Raw genomic sequence first — 18,931 nt, forward strand, 5'->3', positions numbered from 1 at the left:
TCTGTCATGACCTAATCCTATGACAAGGCAAAACGTGACTTTAGAGAGCCATAACAAGGACAGGGCAATCCACGTAGCACCTTTTTAGATCTAAAATCCATAACGACCAGCTGGGAAGAAGCTGTGACTGATCTCAGTGGAAAGAGCTTGTTGCCCTATGAGCCTAACGCACTTGATGATGACCTTATGTCTAAATAATATCTCTGGAACCGCAGAACGGATTCACATGAAATTTTGTATATGTCCCTTTTATCTCTTAGTTTTTGAAGGCAACAATTTCCCCAGAAGTGACGTATTTATTTAATATCTATTCCCTAAAATAGGAAATGTACAAAGGGTATAAAAACAAAATGAAATTAATTCTTTAGTGCGTAACTCACCATTGTGGACACTTTAAAAGGCTAACTTAAAAAAACTAATTTTTCTTGAGAACACAGAATCTATTTATAAAGTCATGTACGTGTGTAAAAATGTAAATTTTGTAGAATTAGATAAAAGCAACTAGATCTAGAATAAAAAAAATTCTTTCGCAGACAATATCATTTTGTTTATTCTTCAGCGTCAATGCCATTGGCAAAATGTAGGCCTTTTCATTATTTTCGTCCAATTTGGTTTGACAATATGAAGTTTCATTTGGAAAGATTGTGTTATTTTTACAAGTCGAGGCATTTGATCCTTGCAGTGAAATTATTCATTGCTTCTTTTAATGCTAGTGGCAGTGTCTTAATTATGCCTACTAATATTTGTAGATGAATCCCACAGTGATTTCCGATGACTTTTGGTGGTTTATTCTGTACCAAACGTTGTATTTTATCTTATCTTAGGCCTATATATATATAGCTCCTCCTTCGTGGTCGACGATGAGCACATTTCTCATTTCCTATGGACTCGAAGATGGCCCTAAAGTCCAATCCTCGCTTTAAAAAGCCGGCCGCATATGTGGCATGGGTGGGTTAGGTCAGTTTCAGATAGGCCTGCTTCTTTCAGCTTTTTGTTGGTTCGGCGCTCTTTCGCCCTGGCCACTCTTCTTGCTTCAAATCTTGAGACTCACAGCTTCGCGCCATGAGGAGCGATCGAGAGCTAGTGCTTCCGAGCCGTGAATGTCAATATCGCATTCCTTGAAGGAGCTCTTGAGAGTGTCTTTGTAGCGCTTGTATTGGCCTCCTTGGGAGCGCTTTCCTGCACACAACTCCCCGTACAGAAGTCGTTTGGGAAGGCGATTGTCTGGCATGAGGACTACATGTCCCGCCCATCGAAGTTGAGACCTTTTTACAGTCGCATTGATACTGCGCACCTTATGGATACTCATTAGACAGCGTAGATGGAAGGAGTTTAGCTTTTTAATACAGACGTTACTTCATAAAAGAAGATGATTACGTCCTACGCGTCATGCATATTAACCAATTACCTAAATTCTGCCAAGTCACTGGTTTTCCTGGCTAGCTCAGGCAATAAATTCCATGCTTTGATAGCGCTAAGAAAGAAGGAGCATTTGTACAAATTTGTCCTAGCATATGGAACGAGGAATGTGCCTTTATCTTTGTCTTTCTGAGTATTTTATCAAATTTTGTTTTTGTATTTGAAGATTGTGGTTCAGTGTTTTATGCATAATTGCTACTTTACTTAAGTCTTATATCCTGAAGGCTTTCTAAATTTAGTGATTTTACTAAAGGTGTTATTCGTTTATGTCTTGAGTTGAGGGGTATCTACAAACTAGCCATTTTTGCATACACCAGTAATATTTTCAAAGGGATTTACTTTTCCAAGAATAAATTATTTTATACATTACGTGTTGTATAAGTCGTTTCATGTGGATTGCAAAAGAGAAAGTAATCTTTAAAATCGCGATCATTTCAATATCTAACCTTACCTCTAAAATACTAGGTATCCTGTCGACAAAGCTCGGGTGTTGAGATTCTGCTTAAAGAATTACAAATGATGTAGGCGACAGGAATTTATCTATTCCTGCTTAAATTATTGAAGTTAAACCATACCGCAACAAATCGACATTATATTTTCTTTTCATAACATTACATTGTGCGAGATCCATTTTCATGGGTTGTTCCAAAAGGAAACTATTTCCTTCTGTAACATGGACTATTAAACGACGGTGTACTTTAACAATAAACGAAATTCCTTTTCAGTTTCCTCATGATGTCACCATTCAAATATCTGATTCAGCAATGGAGTAACGCTGCGTTATGCATAAATTTAAAATGTTAAACTGTTAGAATAAGCCTAATAAATCCAATTTTTCGATAGTCTTAGGCGAACCCTGACAAATCTTCATTCGATCCCCAAGGAGGTCGCGATCCCCTGATCTAACCATTTCATGATCTAACACTCTCCAGAAGACAGCTCTGCACGACACAAAATTCAAAGCTAGAAACGTGTGGACAGCGCAATAGGCTTGTCAGTTGTATCACAATCTGTAGTGCAGTAATAAAATGGGACGTTAATTTCTTACTCTAAGAAATGCAAATTTTCATGACCTAACCCACCCTGTTGGACTTCATTTATTGTGTGTGTGAACTTGTGAACCGGTATGTTGAAAGATTGGAATCTACAGGGCAAGGATACATTATACATTAACACAAACCTTAATGAAAGTTTTTGAGTGTTGCGAATTGTCATGAATTCGAGTGGCCAGCAAATCAATTCTTTTGGAATGTATAATTACTACAAAACTAAATGCTCGTTTTGAAAACTTTCACGCTTGATATTCGCTTGTTTCAGATTCCGTTTGCTGAGCAAATAATTTCCAGCTCTTAGGCTTGGATATGTTAAACATCTTCAATATTGTTGCGTTACACCAACTTTGTAAACAACGCAAAACAGCTCCACCAATTTAGTTTCTTAAGTAAACACAAACCAGCTACCACTAACTTACATTAACATAGCTTTGTTTCTTAAGTAAGTTAGCATTATCCAAATAAATTTTGTTCACTTTAAGGAGTGTCTAGTAGGTAATGTACAATTTATCTTGGTAATGTGGACAAATGAAAAGTTTTCTGCACATTAGCTAGCCTAGTCAATCTGCACATTAACAGATTTCACACTTTAAGGGTAACATGTATATACATTTATATATATAATATATCTAAGGAAAAATGAACAAAAAAAAATGAAGTAACACATTTATAATGTTTATTATTTAAGACATCAAAGCTACCAGATATATGTGCCAACGTATTTGATGTGATGCAAACATATATAACATTTTCATAACACATTACATTCACTTACTTGAAGGATGAGACTAGAAATACATACTTCAAACGGAAACATGTTTAACTTAGTATACATGATTTTTTCCAGTCATCAGGTCTGTTAGTTCAAACATATTGTGCATAAAAAGTGGAGACAAAAAAACTTTTTACAAAGAATTATAAACTATAAAAAGTACCGGGTACAGTAACAAAATGAATTTAGGTACAAGATTGCTGGACTATGTTAGCTAATTTCCTATTAGTTAAAACATCTTGTGCATTAGAAAGGAAAAGTGGGAAAAAAACAACACTTGAAAACAAAAATTATAGAGCTGAGAAAAAAAATTGTACAGTAAGAAAATTGGAATTTGATGCTCTTGTGTGAAAACTTAAGCAAAACAACAAAAAAAATCATTTATCCCTCTGGAACTTTTTAAAACGCTTTTTCATAAAACTAAAGACTAGGAGATAAGGTTGTAGTTTTCTTTTTGAAATTCTTTCACTGATGAGGAGAAATGAAATGAACCAATTAACAGAAGGACTTCCAACTCAAACTGATCTAATTAAACTCCATAGTGTTCACAACTTTTTCACACACTCATCAATGTCTGGAATTTTTTCTTTCAAAGCTTCCCACTGATCAATAGACAAGCTGATTCCTGTAGGAAAGTTTGAAATATAGGTATCTTTAGACAAATAAATATATATATATATATATAAATACAACCCAAAGTTCATGTTTTATGAATAAAATGTAATAGTGCTACAAGAGATTCAGAGCAGTGCATTAAAAGATGTTCCGCTTACTGATTTATTTTGAGTCATATAAATGATGTATACATGGTACATGCATAAAGGTACCAGTATTTTAAAAACAAGTTCTACAAAGTAGATGATTGACCAAAGATTATACAGCAGCCCCTCATGAGCAATAGATGTGAAAGACGAAAATCTAGAACAAAATAAAACTAAAACTATCTATCCACACAAGATGATCAACTTTGCTGTATTATTTTTCTAACTGTAACCATTCACTCAGCAATGTTCATCCATGACAAAAAGGCAGACTATTCCACAGAGCTTTGGTCATGATAATGATAACATCAGGTCTAGTTAAAGAGAAACTAATGACATTGTGTTTAATCTAACAGCAACAAAATAGAAATGAATGAACAAAGCACCAACCTTTCTTGCCTGGTCTAAGTTCTCCATCTTTTTCATAATATTCTCTGATGTTAACCATAGCTTTACCCCTGAATTCACTGACAGTGGCAAACCTCATTTTGGAAATCTAGACAAGTTATTTGAATCAAACTTTTATAAATTACAAAAATGTAAAAAAAAATAAAAAATAAAACATTTAAGTGTATAAATTCGAATAGTGCATTGATCTTAAAATGACAAGATAATCGTTGATGATAAAGTAGAGGTCTATGCTAGCATTAAACAACAGGGACATTTTAAAAAGGAAAATTAAAATCAGAAAATCATCTGGCATCGATATTTTATAGATTCTGTTATATCATTCTCACATTTCTCCATTTTAATTTTCTTACTCAGTGTATTTTATTGCTCAAAGTGATTTTTCCACTAATTGTATTTTATTACTCACAGTGATATTTTTTCACTATCTGTATTTTATAACTCAAGTGATTTTCTCACTACCTGTATCTTATAACTTATAAAGTGATGTATTAATTTTTTTCCCACATTGTATTATATTGCTCAAATCTTAAGACCAAACTTTAAACAGAGAGCAAGTTGTAACAAGTGTTAGTACCATTTCTTCTCAAATCAATTCCTACTATGAACTTACACTCTCTTCATGGGAATAAGTTGAAAGGAAAAGGTTGGGTGGTTGGAAGTCTGGAAATTCCAGAAACTGTCAGCAATTTGATAGTGTCATGAAAATAACACTGGATGTAATGGGTTCAATCCCCAGTCTGGCCAGTTAGTTTTCACAGACAATCTCATCTGATCCAATTTTATTTATACATTAAGAAGGAATTGATTTTGTTTAAACATATTTATTCATAAAAACGATCAATTATATTACTTCAAGGACTGACAAGAGGGTGTGTCATGTTCAGCTTAAGATTATAGGATTTAGAATGCTCCACCAAACTCAAAACATTTTGGTGCACCATTGGTCAAAGAAGCAGATAAACTTTACTAAAACAGTGACGAACCTGAAACATACTCTCTCCACTTGAATTTTTTGTTGGACCTGCTTTCTCATCCTTTTTGTCAGATTTACTGTCTTTTTCTGGCTTAGGTGTAGGTTTAGCTACTGGTTTCTTTTTCTTTGGTTTTGGCTGAAACATTTAGTAAATGCACAGTTTCGTATTTTATGAAAGGAAAGACTGCAGAAAGAAAGAACAAAATATTTTTTAACTTTCAATTAAATTTTCATTTCGCTTCTCTGACTACATTTTAAATTACCTTTCAACTCAGCTTAAATTTTTTTTTTTTTTTTAAAGTTCTGACTATATTACACATTACAAGGGGAATAACTGTGAAAGTCTTCATGTGTTAAAACATGGTGAATGCATCAGGTATATTATAATCTATTTAGTATGCCTACTAAGACATCTTTCACTGTTTCCCAATGTTATCAATGACACTTACTTTTTTTCTTCCCTTAATCTTATTTTCAGTTTATGTTGGTCTTGTAAGAGACACAGTTTGCTGAGTAAAATCAATACATTTATTGACATTCACTGATCCAATAGAAAATATTTATAGCTTTATGTATAATATTTCTCAACTTCATAGTTCAGCTGCTCAAGAATACAACCCAGCGCCTAATGCTCAAACTATATATAGCTAAGCATATAAATAATTGTGATGACAACATGAGGGCTGTGCATTGTCAACAAAGCTGTCCATTCTGCAAGAGACTAGGTAAAAAGATGAAGGACAACTAAAACCCATAGTTGCTTTTATATTAAAGCAAGTTATAATTACCTCATCTGAATCAGCACTTTCAGAATCTGATGAGCTCAAATATTCTTTAGATTTAGGCATTGTACTAGAATTGAAAAGTAAAAAAAAGAACAACATTAATATATTTTATGCAAAGTACAAACCAGCTCTCACTTAATGAGTGTGTGATAAAGTTTAACTACTATCTAGCATAGTAAAAAAATTTTTTTTATAAGGTTAAGTGGTATAAAACATTAGGCAAATACCAGAGACTAAAGTATACAAGATTTAAGTGGAGCCGAGTTGCATTTCCCGAGTGCAGCACAGAAACCTTATCTCAGATAACCCTCCTTAACAAAAGAGATTGGACTAGAGTGCACTGAGCATGCTATATAAGCATGGAGTATGACTAAACAAAAAACTAATACAAATAAATTTGTACAAAAGAATTCCAAAAGGCCATTCAAATTTAGTGAATTTTTTTTACATTTGCAATAAATAAATTATTTTATTTCAATATAAAAGCTATAAAACTAAATCTTATGACTAATTTAGTTAAATACCAGTAATTGATTCCTGTTGTTTTTTTTAAACTTTATGCCATTAACAAAACTTAAAGACTATTTACATTTTATAAACACTTGATCTTCCAATATTTTTTTTTTTTAGGAATATATATTTATAGATATAACTAATTAACCAATTATCTTCTAAATTATTTTTTATGAATTTTATTTCTTTTGACAGATTCAACTATTTTCCATCCCTGGAAAACAAATTTAGACTTCTTTTTTTATAAGATAAAACCGATCTTCTAAATTGGACACTAATATGATTTGATATAAAAAAAGCATATCTATGATATGTAGTTTATGTATAATGCATTTATTGTTCATGATAAAGTCTAAGCTTTATTGATCCTCACTGGAAATGTGATTACAAGGTCTATTTTTTGTTTTACATAGGTACCTGACTTTAGTTAGGGAAAAGAACTATAGGCGGTTGGGCATTGTACTGGCCACAGACACTCTCATTGACCATGGGCCATAGACAGATGACTTTCAGATCATCTGCCCTATAGATCACAAGGTCTGAAAGGGGTATTTTACTTTTCCCTTTTTTTTTAATAAGATAGAAAAGTCTTTGATGTATCTTGGTGTAAAGTTTTTGGCAGGTTGCTAATTCCATGTTAGATTGTTTATCGTTGTACTGAGTTTTTTTTATATTCGTCATTTGGGCTATGGTTTGATTGTTGTTGTTTTTTTATCCGCAAGTTGTCTTTATGCTTTCTTCTTCTTCTTCATCGTTCTCATTGTTATGTTGGAGTGTTCATATGACTAGACCAATATATGAGATGAACTGCGCAGTGGTTTCCAAATCAGGGAGCTCTCCATATAGTTTTCTTTCTATTGGGGTGATTTGGGGCCAATGTCTTATACGGGCCTCTTGGTAGAGAGAGCAGTTTTGGAGGACGTGGTCAGCATTTTCTGGTGATACTCCACAGGGGCAGATTTCACTGGTTCCAATTTTGAGCTTCCGGAACATGTGTTGTCGCATTCTGTTGTGTCCGGTCCTGAGTCGAAAGATTAGACGTTGGTCTTGTCGGGATAGCTTATAGTAAGCATCATCTTTCTTGTGATTTGGATGGGAGCTCGTCCATTTCTCATTTTTTTTATCTACAATTAATTTCTTCATTTCTTCTGGATAGAGTGCAGAGTTTACTTGTGAGTTTGTTCTCCCACTCTTGGCGAGTGTGTCAGCCTTCTCATTTCCTGCTAGTTGTATGTGAGCTGGTATCCATTGAATAACAGTTTTTTTGCTGTTGTTGTTGAGCTTTGTAAGTGCTTTTATGCTTTCTAAAATCCACAATCATTTCTTTAATTTCTGGACATTCAAAATTAAAAATGTTGTCTATGCACCAATGGAAGAACAAGTTAAATTGTCAATAGTCTAATATCTGGCTGGGTAGTAGATGTATGATTTCTGAACACTAACAGTGAAATTTTCATGAAAATCATAATATTAATATAGTCTAAGTACTAACTTAGAATCTTAGATCTACTAATACAAAAACACAATATATAACAAAATGGAGGCATGGTGGTTGAGTAGTAAAACTCTTGGCTCCAAACTTGAGAATTCAAATCCTGAAGGAGACTGGGATTTTAAAACTCTTGTCTCTTTACATCATGATAATCTCAGATCTGCCCTATAGGTCTAGAATCTAGATCTTTATACATTAAGAAGGAATTGATTTTGTTTAAACATATTTACTTATTAATTTATAAAAACTGTCAATTATATTACGGCGAGGATCATTCCAGTACCCACAGTCTGTCTTCATGCACTCCGGTCTTTGGCTATTTCTTCCATTATACTTTACTATACTATATATAACTAAAGACATAAATTGAGATGATAGACTAGAGGACAAACAGCATTCAGTATAGTCACTAGTACTAGTGACACTAGTCACAGTGTCTATAGACTATAGACACTATTACTATAACTATAGTCACTGTGACTATGCTAGATTATAGCTATGGTTATAGTTATAGTATAGGTTTACAGTATCTAGTACATACTCTCCTATAAATAGTATAATAGACTATAATTAGTATAATAAATAATTAATAATAATATTAATATTATAGTAATACCAATAGTTATACTAGTTATAGTAGTACGTAACTAGTAGATGATAGATCTAGTAATTGTAGTAAGTAGAAAGAGTCTTTACTAAGTACTCTAAGTCTATAAATATAGTTATAGTGTATGTCTATGATTCTATCTATTCTATACTTAGCTATAGTACTATAGATCTACTGTCTATACGACTATCTATTAGCCAATGGCAATGTGACTGTCATTGTATTGTTATTAAAATTAAAAATATAATAAATATATAGACTCTAATTATTATATAAATATTAGACTATTTATAATAATAATAATTTAAGTAGAGTAGAGACAGTACACAATGACTAGTAGAGACTAGAGAATAGATCTAGACATACATACTATAAAAATAAATAGTGTCTATAGATCTAGTAGTATAGATGTAGTAATAGTGACATATAGTAGTTTATTTATTTCGGACATTACATGAATTCGGACATTCGCTGTTTTTGTGGTCATTAAATAATTATTTTAATATTTATCATAAAACTAGCACGCTGTATAATGTGCTTGTCCATTTTCCAATGATTCTGACCCAATTTCCTTCCATTTAGCTGTCTTTTTATGTAAGAAAAACGAATTTCAAATTTGTTAGTCAGGTTGCTGTTTTTTCCTATGCTACCCGGATGACTTTACCTCTTCCTAGAGTTGAGACTATATTTTTTGATTGGCTAAGTCTATACTAATGAGCCCGGCAATATTTATTCTGTTTTTGGAGCTGATTTATTTGATTTATAAGCCAAGTTGTCTGATTCCATACAAATAAAAAATTAATAGGGTGTCCGAATTAAATTACGATTTTCTTACCAAAATTTATTTCGGACAGCCAGTTTTGGACATCAATAAAAAATGATATTATATTATATTTGTTCGTTTGTTGTTGTTTTTTTAATAGAGAATAAATGGGTAAATGTTTGGAGTGAGCTTGGTACATTGAATGAAGTTAAATGCTTAGATCTAGACCTACTAGATAGATCTAGATTTATATAGAGAGAATATAGAGGATTCAGTTAGGCAAGAATGGCTATCCTAACATGTACTATACTACAAAAGATCATCTGACATCGGTATTAGAAATTTATTAAATTAATAAACAAAAAACACAAACATTCAACACACATCTAATCATGCAAACAATTCAAATTCAAACATAAAATAAGTCTAAAAGTCGGTATAGAAGTCACTATCCCAGTGACCTAATTTTGGTAGAATAAGTGTGTTCATATTTATACTTTTTGTGTTCGTATTTACGCATAATTCCAAAACATCTTAATGATTTAATGTGAGTGGTTATGCCTGGGGATCTTAAAATTTAGTTAATGTTAGTAAAGAATTAAAATCTGAGTTTATTGATGCCTAAATATAGAGACTGTCCGAAATAAATAATGGTGTCCGGAATCAAATAATGTGGGTCAAATTTGTCCGAATTAAATGAAAACACACGGCCTCTTTGACCTCAAATATAATAACAAATATTTGAAATAATATATAAATTTAATAAATAGTCATTCTTATTCTCCTTTAACCTAAGAAGATTTTGATACGTCATTTTCTTTTCTATGTCGAACCATTGTAAAATAATGCGCTGTCAAAGTCAAAGTTGGGCCTATAGACTATACTATCTATAGGTGTCCGAATAGCATAAACTATGATAAACTACTCTATATTATATTATATGATAGTCATAGATGATAGTCTAAGTCTAAGGTCTAAGTCTAACACTGGTTACTGTAACACTCAGTAACAGTTAATAACTTAATTCGACATAATAATAAGACTATTCTAGATCTAGAACTTCTACAAGACCTGATCTAGACTAATCTAGAGTTAAGTATAATTCTAGTTTTCTATATTAAATTCAATGTAACCTGTCTAATTCTGGAACCTCGATAGATTCTAGAATCGATTCCCGCCGTGTGATGCTGTTTGAAGTGTTTGTACAATTCCTTATTTTATAGTGTTCAATAAAAAAATGGTCTTTAATTTTAATAATGATTTGAAACAAATGTTTCAACCCACCTCCTCTCTCCCATTCATAAAAAAATAAAAATAAATATAAACTATATAATCTAGATCTAATTACTAATATCTAGATTCTAGATCTAATGATTTCTAATAATTCTATATTCCAGATTACTCTTTAATGTAGTTTAAATGTAAACAAATTAAACACACGACGAGAATATATAATATTAACATAATATGTTCAGTGAACGATTTGTCTGTGAACAATTTGTCGGTGCACGAATTTGTCATGCGAACGATTTGTCGTGAACCAACTGTCTTTGAGCAAGTCAGCAAGTTGTCGGTGAACGAAATGTCAGTGAGCGAATTGTCAAAAATTATTACATGAAAAACATTGAGCTGAACATATTTTTTATTAGAAATTATTAAGAGCTCCTTACATAAATGATTTTAAATTATGCTAGTAGGTGTTTCTCAGCTGCTTCCTAAAAGACAACCCAAGCACTGAGCAGATTAACGTCCAGCGAAACATCGTCGAGCAATGCCTGGACTACCAAGAAAGGATGCTGACCAGTTTTGTAGATTTAAAAAAGAGTTTGATAGCGTCCATCGGAATCACTCTGGAAAATAACAAGAAAATAAGACATATTAAATTGCAACAATTTAAGTCATCCAGATCCAGTGACATATGTCTAAAGCTATCAAGTTGTTGTGTCACAACAGACCGTGGAATTCTTCAACATTGAGTCGGATATGAGATTAGGGTGTATCTTATCCTCATTTCTCTTTAATTCTTGTAGCCATCGAAGATAAACAGTCTGCTTTAGGGCGTAAACAAAACCGAGTAAGAATTTGCAGACGATATAATTATTTTGAAATACAATTAAATGTATACACGAGATGACGGATAAAGACGCCGTCAAAGCTATGCAAATTGAGTGCAGGTTACCCAATACACCCATCAACATTGGTCATACAGATCTTGAAAAAAAATAGGAAAGTTAACCTATTTAGGCAGTGTTATCTCAAGCGATAAAGATGCATATCAAGGTGTTGCATGTTAGATTGGAAAGCAGGAGCCGTCTTTCAAAAAGTACGGCCTATCTGAACAAATATATCAATTAGCCTGGAGATTAAAATCCAACTACTCAATACAATCATTGTCCCAACGGCCACTTACGCTTCGAGACGGAGGTTATAAAGAGGCTGAGCAGTGATGGCTGAGAAGGATCCTGCGAATAACATACCGAGATAACGTTACAAATAGAGGAATCTTTTCCCGCACAGGCATCCAACGTCTAAGGGAGGTGGCCACTGAACGTCAATTGACATGTGTGAAACATTAGACAAGACGAAACACGATTACCATAGTCAGCCTTAACATTAAACTCGAAAAGAGGAACGCAAAAACATGGCCGTGCAGTCTAACATGGCGTCACGCCTTTTTAGAAGTCCCGAATTTCCTCGGCACCAGCTGAAAAGTGACTGTGAAAGTCGCCTTAGAGTTAGACTGTGAAGAGAGTTTGCAGTTCTATGCGTCGAATGGCGCACGAGGGGCTTAAGTCTATGTAATTCTCAACCTTTTAAAATTAAAAAGTCTTACACTCGGCACTTAACTGGTCACATAAGTTGTTTGTGGGAGCACCTTAAGTTTACTTCGCCCCGGGCGCCAATCGTTTTTCTACATTTCTTAGCTTCAGAAACTCTTTCTCCTGGCGTCTACAACGCATTATTTTTCTCATAATAAGTCAAATAGAATTAAATTCAGAAGGTGTGGGACATGTTGAGATGTGAGAGGCATTCAAGTTAGTAATTCATATTTTAAAAGTTGCATTTCAGAAAATTGTATTTTTCTCTTTTGGGTGTCAGGTTTTTTTTTGTTTTTTTTTTTTGTGACGGTACGCACCGTTACGGCGTACCAGCACCTTTTTCAATGTGGTGGAAAATATTACTTTTCTTGTATTTTAACGTCCATTATTAATGTATTAGTAGTTAGTTAATCCATCACTGAGTGGTTAAGCGATTGGCTTCCAAATCTGGGGTCCTGGGTTTGAATCTTGGTGAAGACTGGTGAAGACTGGGATTTTGAATTTCGGGATTTTTAGGGCGCCCCTGAGTCCACCCAACTCTAATGGGTACCTGACTTTAGACTTTTTTTTTTATGGATGTTTGTCTCAAACAGCTGCCCAATAGGGGTTTGTTTTTTGCCAATGACTTTACCAGCAAAATTTAGGATTCTATGGAGTTTTATTTTTATTTTTAATACTCAGATTGCTATACCAGGCAGTGATATTAAAACTTAAAATATTGCAGATATATTAGACCAAAGTAAAATATGACTGCATCAAAGACCTGCTATTCGCAGATTAATGTGCACTAAATGCCTCAAACGAAGAAGACTTTCAAAAGAGGAAAAATGTAAACAAGACAGAAGTACTGCACAAATTCCTCCAAATAATTCTGTAACAGAATCAGACATTCTTATTGATGTCCAGAAACTAGCAAATGTTAAAACCTTTGTCTATCTGGGAAGCACTAGCGGATCCAGAACTTTGGAGTGGGGGGGGGGGCGATTTTTTTCCAAACCCTAACCCTAACGCCCAGTAAACCCTAACCCTACGCGAAGCCCCGACGCCATAAGCGTTTTCTTGCTTTTTTCACTGCAGAAACGCATTCTCCTGACAAGTACAGCTCATTATTCATCAATCGAGTTCGGGGCGAAGCCCCGACGCCATAAGTGTTTTCTTGCTTTTTTGACTGCAGATACACATTCTCCTGACAAGTACAGCTCATTCTTCACAATGTAGTTTGGGGCGAAGCCCCGACGCCAAAAGCGTTTTCTTGCTTTTTTCACTGCAGAAACGCATTCTCCTGACAAGTACAGCTCATTATTGATCAATGGAGTTCGGGGCGAAGCCCCGACGCCAAAAGCGTTTTCTTGCTTTTTTCACTGCAGAAACGCATTCTCCTGACAAGTACAGCTCATTATTCATAAATGGAGTTCGGGGCGAAGCCCCGACGCCATAAGCGTTTTCTTGCTTTTTTCACTGCAGAAACGCATTCTCCTGACAAGTACAGCTCATTATTCATCAATGGAGTTCGGGGCGAAGCCCCGACGCCATAAGTGTTTTCTTGCTTTTTTGACTGCAGATACACATTCTCCTGACAAGTACAGCTCATTCTTCACAATGTAGTTTGGGGCGAAGCCCCGACGCCAAAAGCGTTTTCTTGCTTTTTTCACTGCAGAAACGCATTCTCCTGACAAGTACAGCTCATTATTGATCAATGGAGTTCGGGGCGAAGCCCCGACGCCAAAAGCGTTTTCTTGCTTTTTTCACTGCAGAAACGCATTCTCCTGACAAGTACAGCTCATTATTCATAAATGGAGTTCGGGGCGAAGCCCCGACGCCATAAGCTTTTTCTTGCATTCTTCATTGCAGAAACGCATTCTCCTGACAAGTACAGCTCATTATTGATCAATGGAGTTCGGGGCGAAGCCCCGACGCCAAAAGCGTTTTCTTGCTTTTTTCACTGCAGAAACGCATTCTCCTGACAAGTACAGCTCATTATTCATCAATGGAGTTCGGGGCGAAGCCCCGACGCCATAAGTGTTTTCTTGCTTTTTTGACTGCAGATACACATTCTCCTGACAAGTACAGCTCATTCTTCACAATGTAGTTCGGGGCGAAGCCCCGACGCCAAAAGCGTTTTCTTGCTTTTTTCACTGCAGAAACGCATTCTCCTGACAAGTACAGCTCATTATTGATCAATGTAGTTCGGGGCGAAGCCCCGACGCCAAAAGCGTTTTCTTGCTTTTTTCACTGCAGAAACGCATTCTCCTGACAAGTACAGCTCATTATTCATAAATGGAGTTCGGGGCGAAGCCCCGACGCCATAAGCTTTTTCTTGCATTCTTCATTGCAGAAACGCATTCTTCTGACATCTACAACTCATTACCCATAAATGAAGTTCGGGGCGAAGCCCCGACGCCAAAAGCGTTTTCTTGCTTTTTTCACTGCAGAAACGTATTCTCCTGACATCTAGAACTCATTACTCATAAATGGAGTTCGGGGCGAAGCCCCGACGCCAAAAGCGTTTTCTTGCATTCTTCACTGCAGAAACGCATTCTCCTGACCTGAAGCTCATTATTCATACTATTAAAAAACGACCTTTCGAATAATGTTGTACTTGAAAAATATTCTAATTTGAATTTATAGACCCATAATACATTGCAAATAAAACCGATTTGTTCCTTGAAAAGATAGGATACCCCACGTATTTAGATTTTTGCTTTGAGGATCGCTGCCGAAAAAAAACTTATTCGATAAATAGTATTCAAAGTATTGATTTATCCGATGGGGGAAATGCGATTGCATGTATCGCCCCTCCCACCTGGTACAACCCTTTTTCATTTAAATTTTCTAATGATACAATTTGAGATTAGAGTGTTGTACGACATATTTACAATGGGTCACATATCAATACGTAGTTTATATTATATAGATATTCAACTAATTTTATTCACAAACTATGATTCTCCACAAAAATAGGACCGCCCCCCCCAGCACTCAGAGGGCTAGAGTGGGGAGGGCAGTACTTGCAATCGCCCCCCCCCCCCTTACCCCACCGAATCGGCCAAAATACCAGAAAGGGAGCGACATAATATAAAATTTATATATTAATTCAACTATTTTGTTCACAAACTATGATTTCTCAATAAAAACGGACCGCCCCCCCCCCCCACTCAAAGGGTTTAGGTGGGAAGGGCAGAAGAGATATTCGTCCCCTCCCCCCACCAATCGGCAAACAGGGAACGACATAATATAAAGATCGGTTAAAATATTAATAACAAGTTACAAGGATATAGATATTTAATTGATTTTGTTAGCAGGCTGTGATTTCTACCAATAAATTGAACCGCCCCCTCACTCGAAAGTGTGGGGGGGGGGCGGGATTGATACCATCGCCCCCTCCCGACCCCACCAAATCGGCCAACATACTAGAGGGGGGGCGAAATAATCTAAAAATAGGTTGAAATATAAATAATTAGTATATATTTTAACATAAGTAATAAATTCGTATACAAATTGTGTGAATCCTATACTAAAGTTCGTCCGCCCCCCCCCCCTGGGGGGTCGGCCGAGTGGGGGGGGCGATCGCCCCTACCGCCCCCCCCCCTGGATCCGCCAGTGCTGGGAAGCACCATATCAGCAAACGCCAACCTAGATGATGAGGTTGACTTCCGTGTTGCGCGTGCCAGGGCTGCTTTTGGCAGACCTCAAGGACAAGTGTGGCAACGGAGAGGACTCAGCATATCCACAAAACTGAAAGTCTACGCAGTGCTTTAGTGCTCCCTTCACTCTAAAATGTATCAGAGTCCTGGACATTAAATTCCCGCCACATCAAAAAGCTAAACTCCTTCCACCTATCTGTCAAAGGAAAATTCATAAGGTGCATTGGTCTGACCAATGATACTGAATTCCTACAGTTGTCTAACATGAACAGTATCAATGCCACACTAAAAAGGTCCCGATTTCGATGGGCGGGAAATGTAGTCCACATGCCAGACAATCGCCTTCCCAAACGACTTCTGAACAGTGAGATGTTTGTAGGAAAGGGATCAATACAAGCACTATAAAGGAGTGTGATATTGACATTCACGTCTGGGAAGCACTAGCTCTCGATCAATCCTCGTGGCGTGAAGCTGTGAGAGTCAGAGTCACGAGATATGAAGCAAGGAGAGTGGCCAGAGTGAAAAGCTGAGAGAAGAAGCAGGCCTATCTGCAACTGACCTATCTGCAACTACATATATATAGGCCTATATAGATAAATAGAGCGAGAGAGAGAGAGAGGGGAGGGAGAGAGAGAGAGAGAGCAGAGCAGGTGGCCAAAAAATGTATTTCAATGTCGGCTTACTTAAAAAAATGTTTTCAGTCCACTTTAATATATCTTATATGATATGCTACTTCAAAAAAAAGAAGATGATTACATCCTACTCGTCAAACATTTAGTCATGCATATTAACCAATGACCTAAACTCCAACAAGTCACTGCATGGTTTTCTTGGCTAGCTCGGGCAACCCATTCCATGCTCTAAAAGCACTATAATAGGGAAGAAGGAGCTTTTGTACAAATTTGTCCTAGCATATGGATAGAGGAAAGTGCCTTTATCTTTGTGTCTTTCTGAGTATTTTATTAAATTTTGATTTTGTATTTGAAGATTATGGTTCAGTGTTTTATGTTCCAGTTTCTTAATGTTTTCTTGAGCCTTAATTTTGTATAATATATTAGTAGCAGGCTTGCTACCCTTCGAAACCGAAATTTTCACTAGAAAAATATCATAAAATTTATTTTCAAACCAAGTCAAATTAAGGCAATAATTTCTCTAAAAACAAAAAAATTGAAATGGTGAAATTTATGAGACACATTGGAGGGGATAAATGATGACGTTACGAAAGATTGAGTGCTTCACTGCTTATAGCAATCGTGGTTAATGGTCGCAATTCTAGAAAAGTTAAAGAACTTTTTAAAAATATATAGCTGTTTATTCTGTTGTTATATGGTACAATTATTTAATCAATCAACACTGTGAGTGAAGTGTTACATCACCCTAAATTAGATGTTTTATCAGCATTGGAAAAAGCTAAAAATTATATTATAGATGATAGATCTAGATCTAAAAACTCTACTTTATAGATCTAGAATCTATATCTATATCCTGGAAGCAAGTTCTCTATAGATTTAGTAAATTTAATTAAATTAAAAGTTGATTGGATTTTAAAACATGACCAAAAAGTAGATTTATATTTTTTAGGCTAAAAAAATATTAATCTATTTGACTATTATTTTGTAAATAATGTAGAATGTAGATCTAGATCTATTTGGTCAGGCAATGGTGTATGTATGTAAGTATGTGCCCATGGATTATATATTTTTCTAGATCTAGATCTAGATAACGGACTAAATTAGATCTAGCTAGATGTAGTAGATCTATATCTATATGATGACGCTACGCAATATAGCATAGATGTCTAACTCTATATTTCACCACTTCCTGGCCAAACTGGCTGTTTCTTGTCTACTGAAGTCTAGATTAGAAGAAATAAATTCGGTCGTAAACAGTAATCATAGTAGATCTACTATTGACACTTTTGTGTTTTCACTTTGGAATATCATTCATTTAGTTCATTTAGAAAGACTAGATTAGATCTATTGGCAATTCTAGTCTAATTCAGTAATTGTAATTTTAAAAATGACCCGTGAGTACACAGATACATTGATACATTATGATTATACTGAGATAAAGACTAGGACTAGTGACAAGAGTATTTAATAAACTATAATTATAATAGAGATTAGAGATCTACTAGATCTAGTAACTATACTAGTCTATCTATACTATACTAATTTAACTAATACTAAGATCTACTACTAGTCTAGATCTGGATATAGAATATAGATCTAGTCAATCTAGACTCTATTTAACTCTATCATACTCTATATGTCTATGTCTATATACTCTATTATATTAGACTATTAGAACTAGTAGATTCTCTAGACCTAGTAGATCTATATTATATAATATATATTATATATATATATTATATTTAAATAATACAGACTAAAGTCACTAGACTTAGATCTAGATTTTCAAGTTCTATATATATACTATATATTTATATAAATATAATAACTATATACTATTATAATATACTATTAAAATAGTATAATAATAGTATTTTAATTAGATCTATATAATAAATATATATAATACTCTCCTTTTTTTTTTTTACCTATCCCTTAGTCTGTTGGATCATTGGGACACCAGGCAAGACTTGTCGACCGTCTTTCTCAATTCCTCCCTTTTTTTTGCCTTGTTTAGAACCTCTCTCAATGGCAGGCCCGTCCATTCTTTAATGTTGTCCTCCCATCGCTTTTTCTGTCTACCTCTTCTTCTTTTCCTGGCACTGTTCCCTGAAGGAAGGTCTTTGTGAGCCACGTAGATCTTGTAATGTGGCCATAGATTTTAAGCTTTCGTCTTTTTACAATAGTTAGCAGGTAGTCATGGGCTCCGATCGCTGCAGTAACCCTGTCTCTGATTTCTTGGTTTGTGATGCGGTCTTTTAATGTGATGCCTAGAATCCTTCTGTAGC

At 35.0% G+C, this 18,931-nt stretch overlaps 2 protein-coding genes across 4 annotated transcripts in view; one reads left to right on the forward strand and one right to left on the reverse strand.

Annotated features, from left to right (window-relative positions):
• Nucleotides 1-3,130: 3,130 nt before the first annotated feature.
• Nucleotides 3,131-11,381, reverse strand: LOC106071806 (activated RNA polymerase II transcriptional coactivator p15-like). Of its 2 annotated transcripts, none has more exons than XM_013231990.2 (5): nucleotides 11,219-11,381; nucleotides 6,177-6,240; nucleotides 5,399-5,524; nucleotides 4,395-4,500; nucleotides 3,131-3,868 (listed from the first exon to the last, which is right to left on the reverse strand). In XM_013231990.2, the coding sequence occupies exons 2-5, from the start codon at nucleotides 6,234-6,236 to the stop codon at nucleotides 3,789-3,791; spliced, it is 372 nt and encodes a 123-aa protein (XP_013087444.1). In that variant the 5' UTR covers nucleotides 6,237-6,240; nucleotides 11,219-11,381; the 3' UTR covers nucleotides 3,131-3,788. The 2 variants fall into 2 exon arrangements, with proteins under 2 accessions (XP_013087444.1, XP_013087442.1); XM_013231988.2 differs by lacking the exon at nucleotides 11,219-11,381 and adding an exon at nucleotides 10,682-10,778.
• Nucleotides 11,382-17,556: 6,175 nt separating this feature from the next.
• The window catches only part of LOC129925656 (putative SERF-like protein), a 5,692-nt gene continuing 4,317 nt past the window's right edge, over nucleotides 17,557-18,931 (forward strand). The window contains exon 1 of one of the 2 annotated variants that reach the window (XM_056025451.1): nucleotides 17,557-17,683. In XM_056025451.1, coding sequence (XP_055881426.1) covers nucleotides 17,671-17,683 — 13 coding nt within the window. In that variant the 5' untranslated portion in view covers nucleotides 17,557-17,670. Of the gene's footprint in view, nucleotides 17,684-17,820; nucleotides 18,038-18,931 lie in introns of those variants that run through there. The other variant, XM_056025458.1, reaches the window with a different exon arrangement.

This window comes from Biomphalaria glabrata, chromosome 1 (assembly GCF_947242115.1).
Source record: "Biomphalaria glabrata chromosome 1, xgBioGlab47.1, whole genome shotgun sequence".
NCBI lineage: Eukaryota > Metazoa > Mollusca > Gastropoda > Planorbidae > Biomphalaria > Biomphalaria glabrata.

What these genes read in the sequence shown, in the direction of transcription:
- LOC106071806 (XM_013231990.2), bottom strand. Translation starts at nt 6,236, where the DNA reads ATGCCTAAATCTAAAGAATATTTGAGCTCATCAGATTCTGAAAGTGCT. An exon ending in AAAGTGCTGATTCAGATGAG is followed by an intron (nt 5,525 to 6,176) that starts GTAATTATAACT and finishes TAAATGTTTCAG; the next exon opens with CCAAAACCAAAGAAAAAGAA. An exon ending in ACTTAGACCAGGCAAGAAAG is followed by an intron (nt 3,869 to 4,394) that starts GTTGGTGCTTTG and finishes ACTTTCCTACAG; the next exon opens with GAATCAGCTTGTCTATTGAT.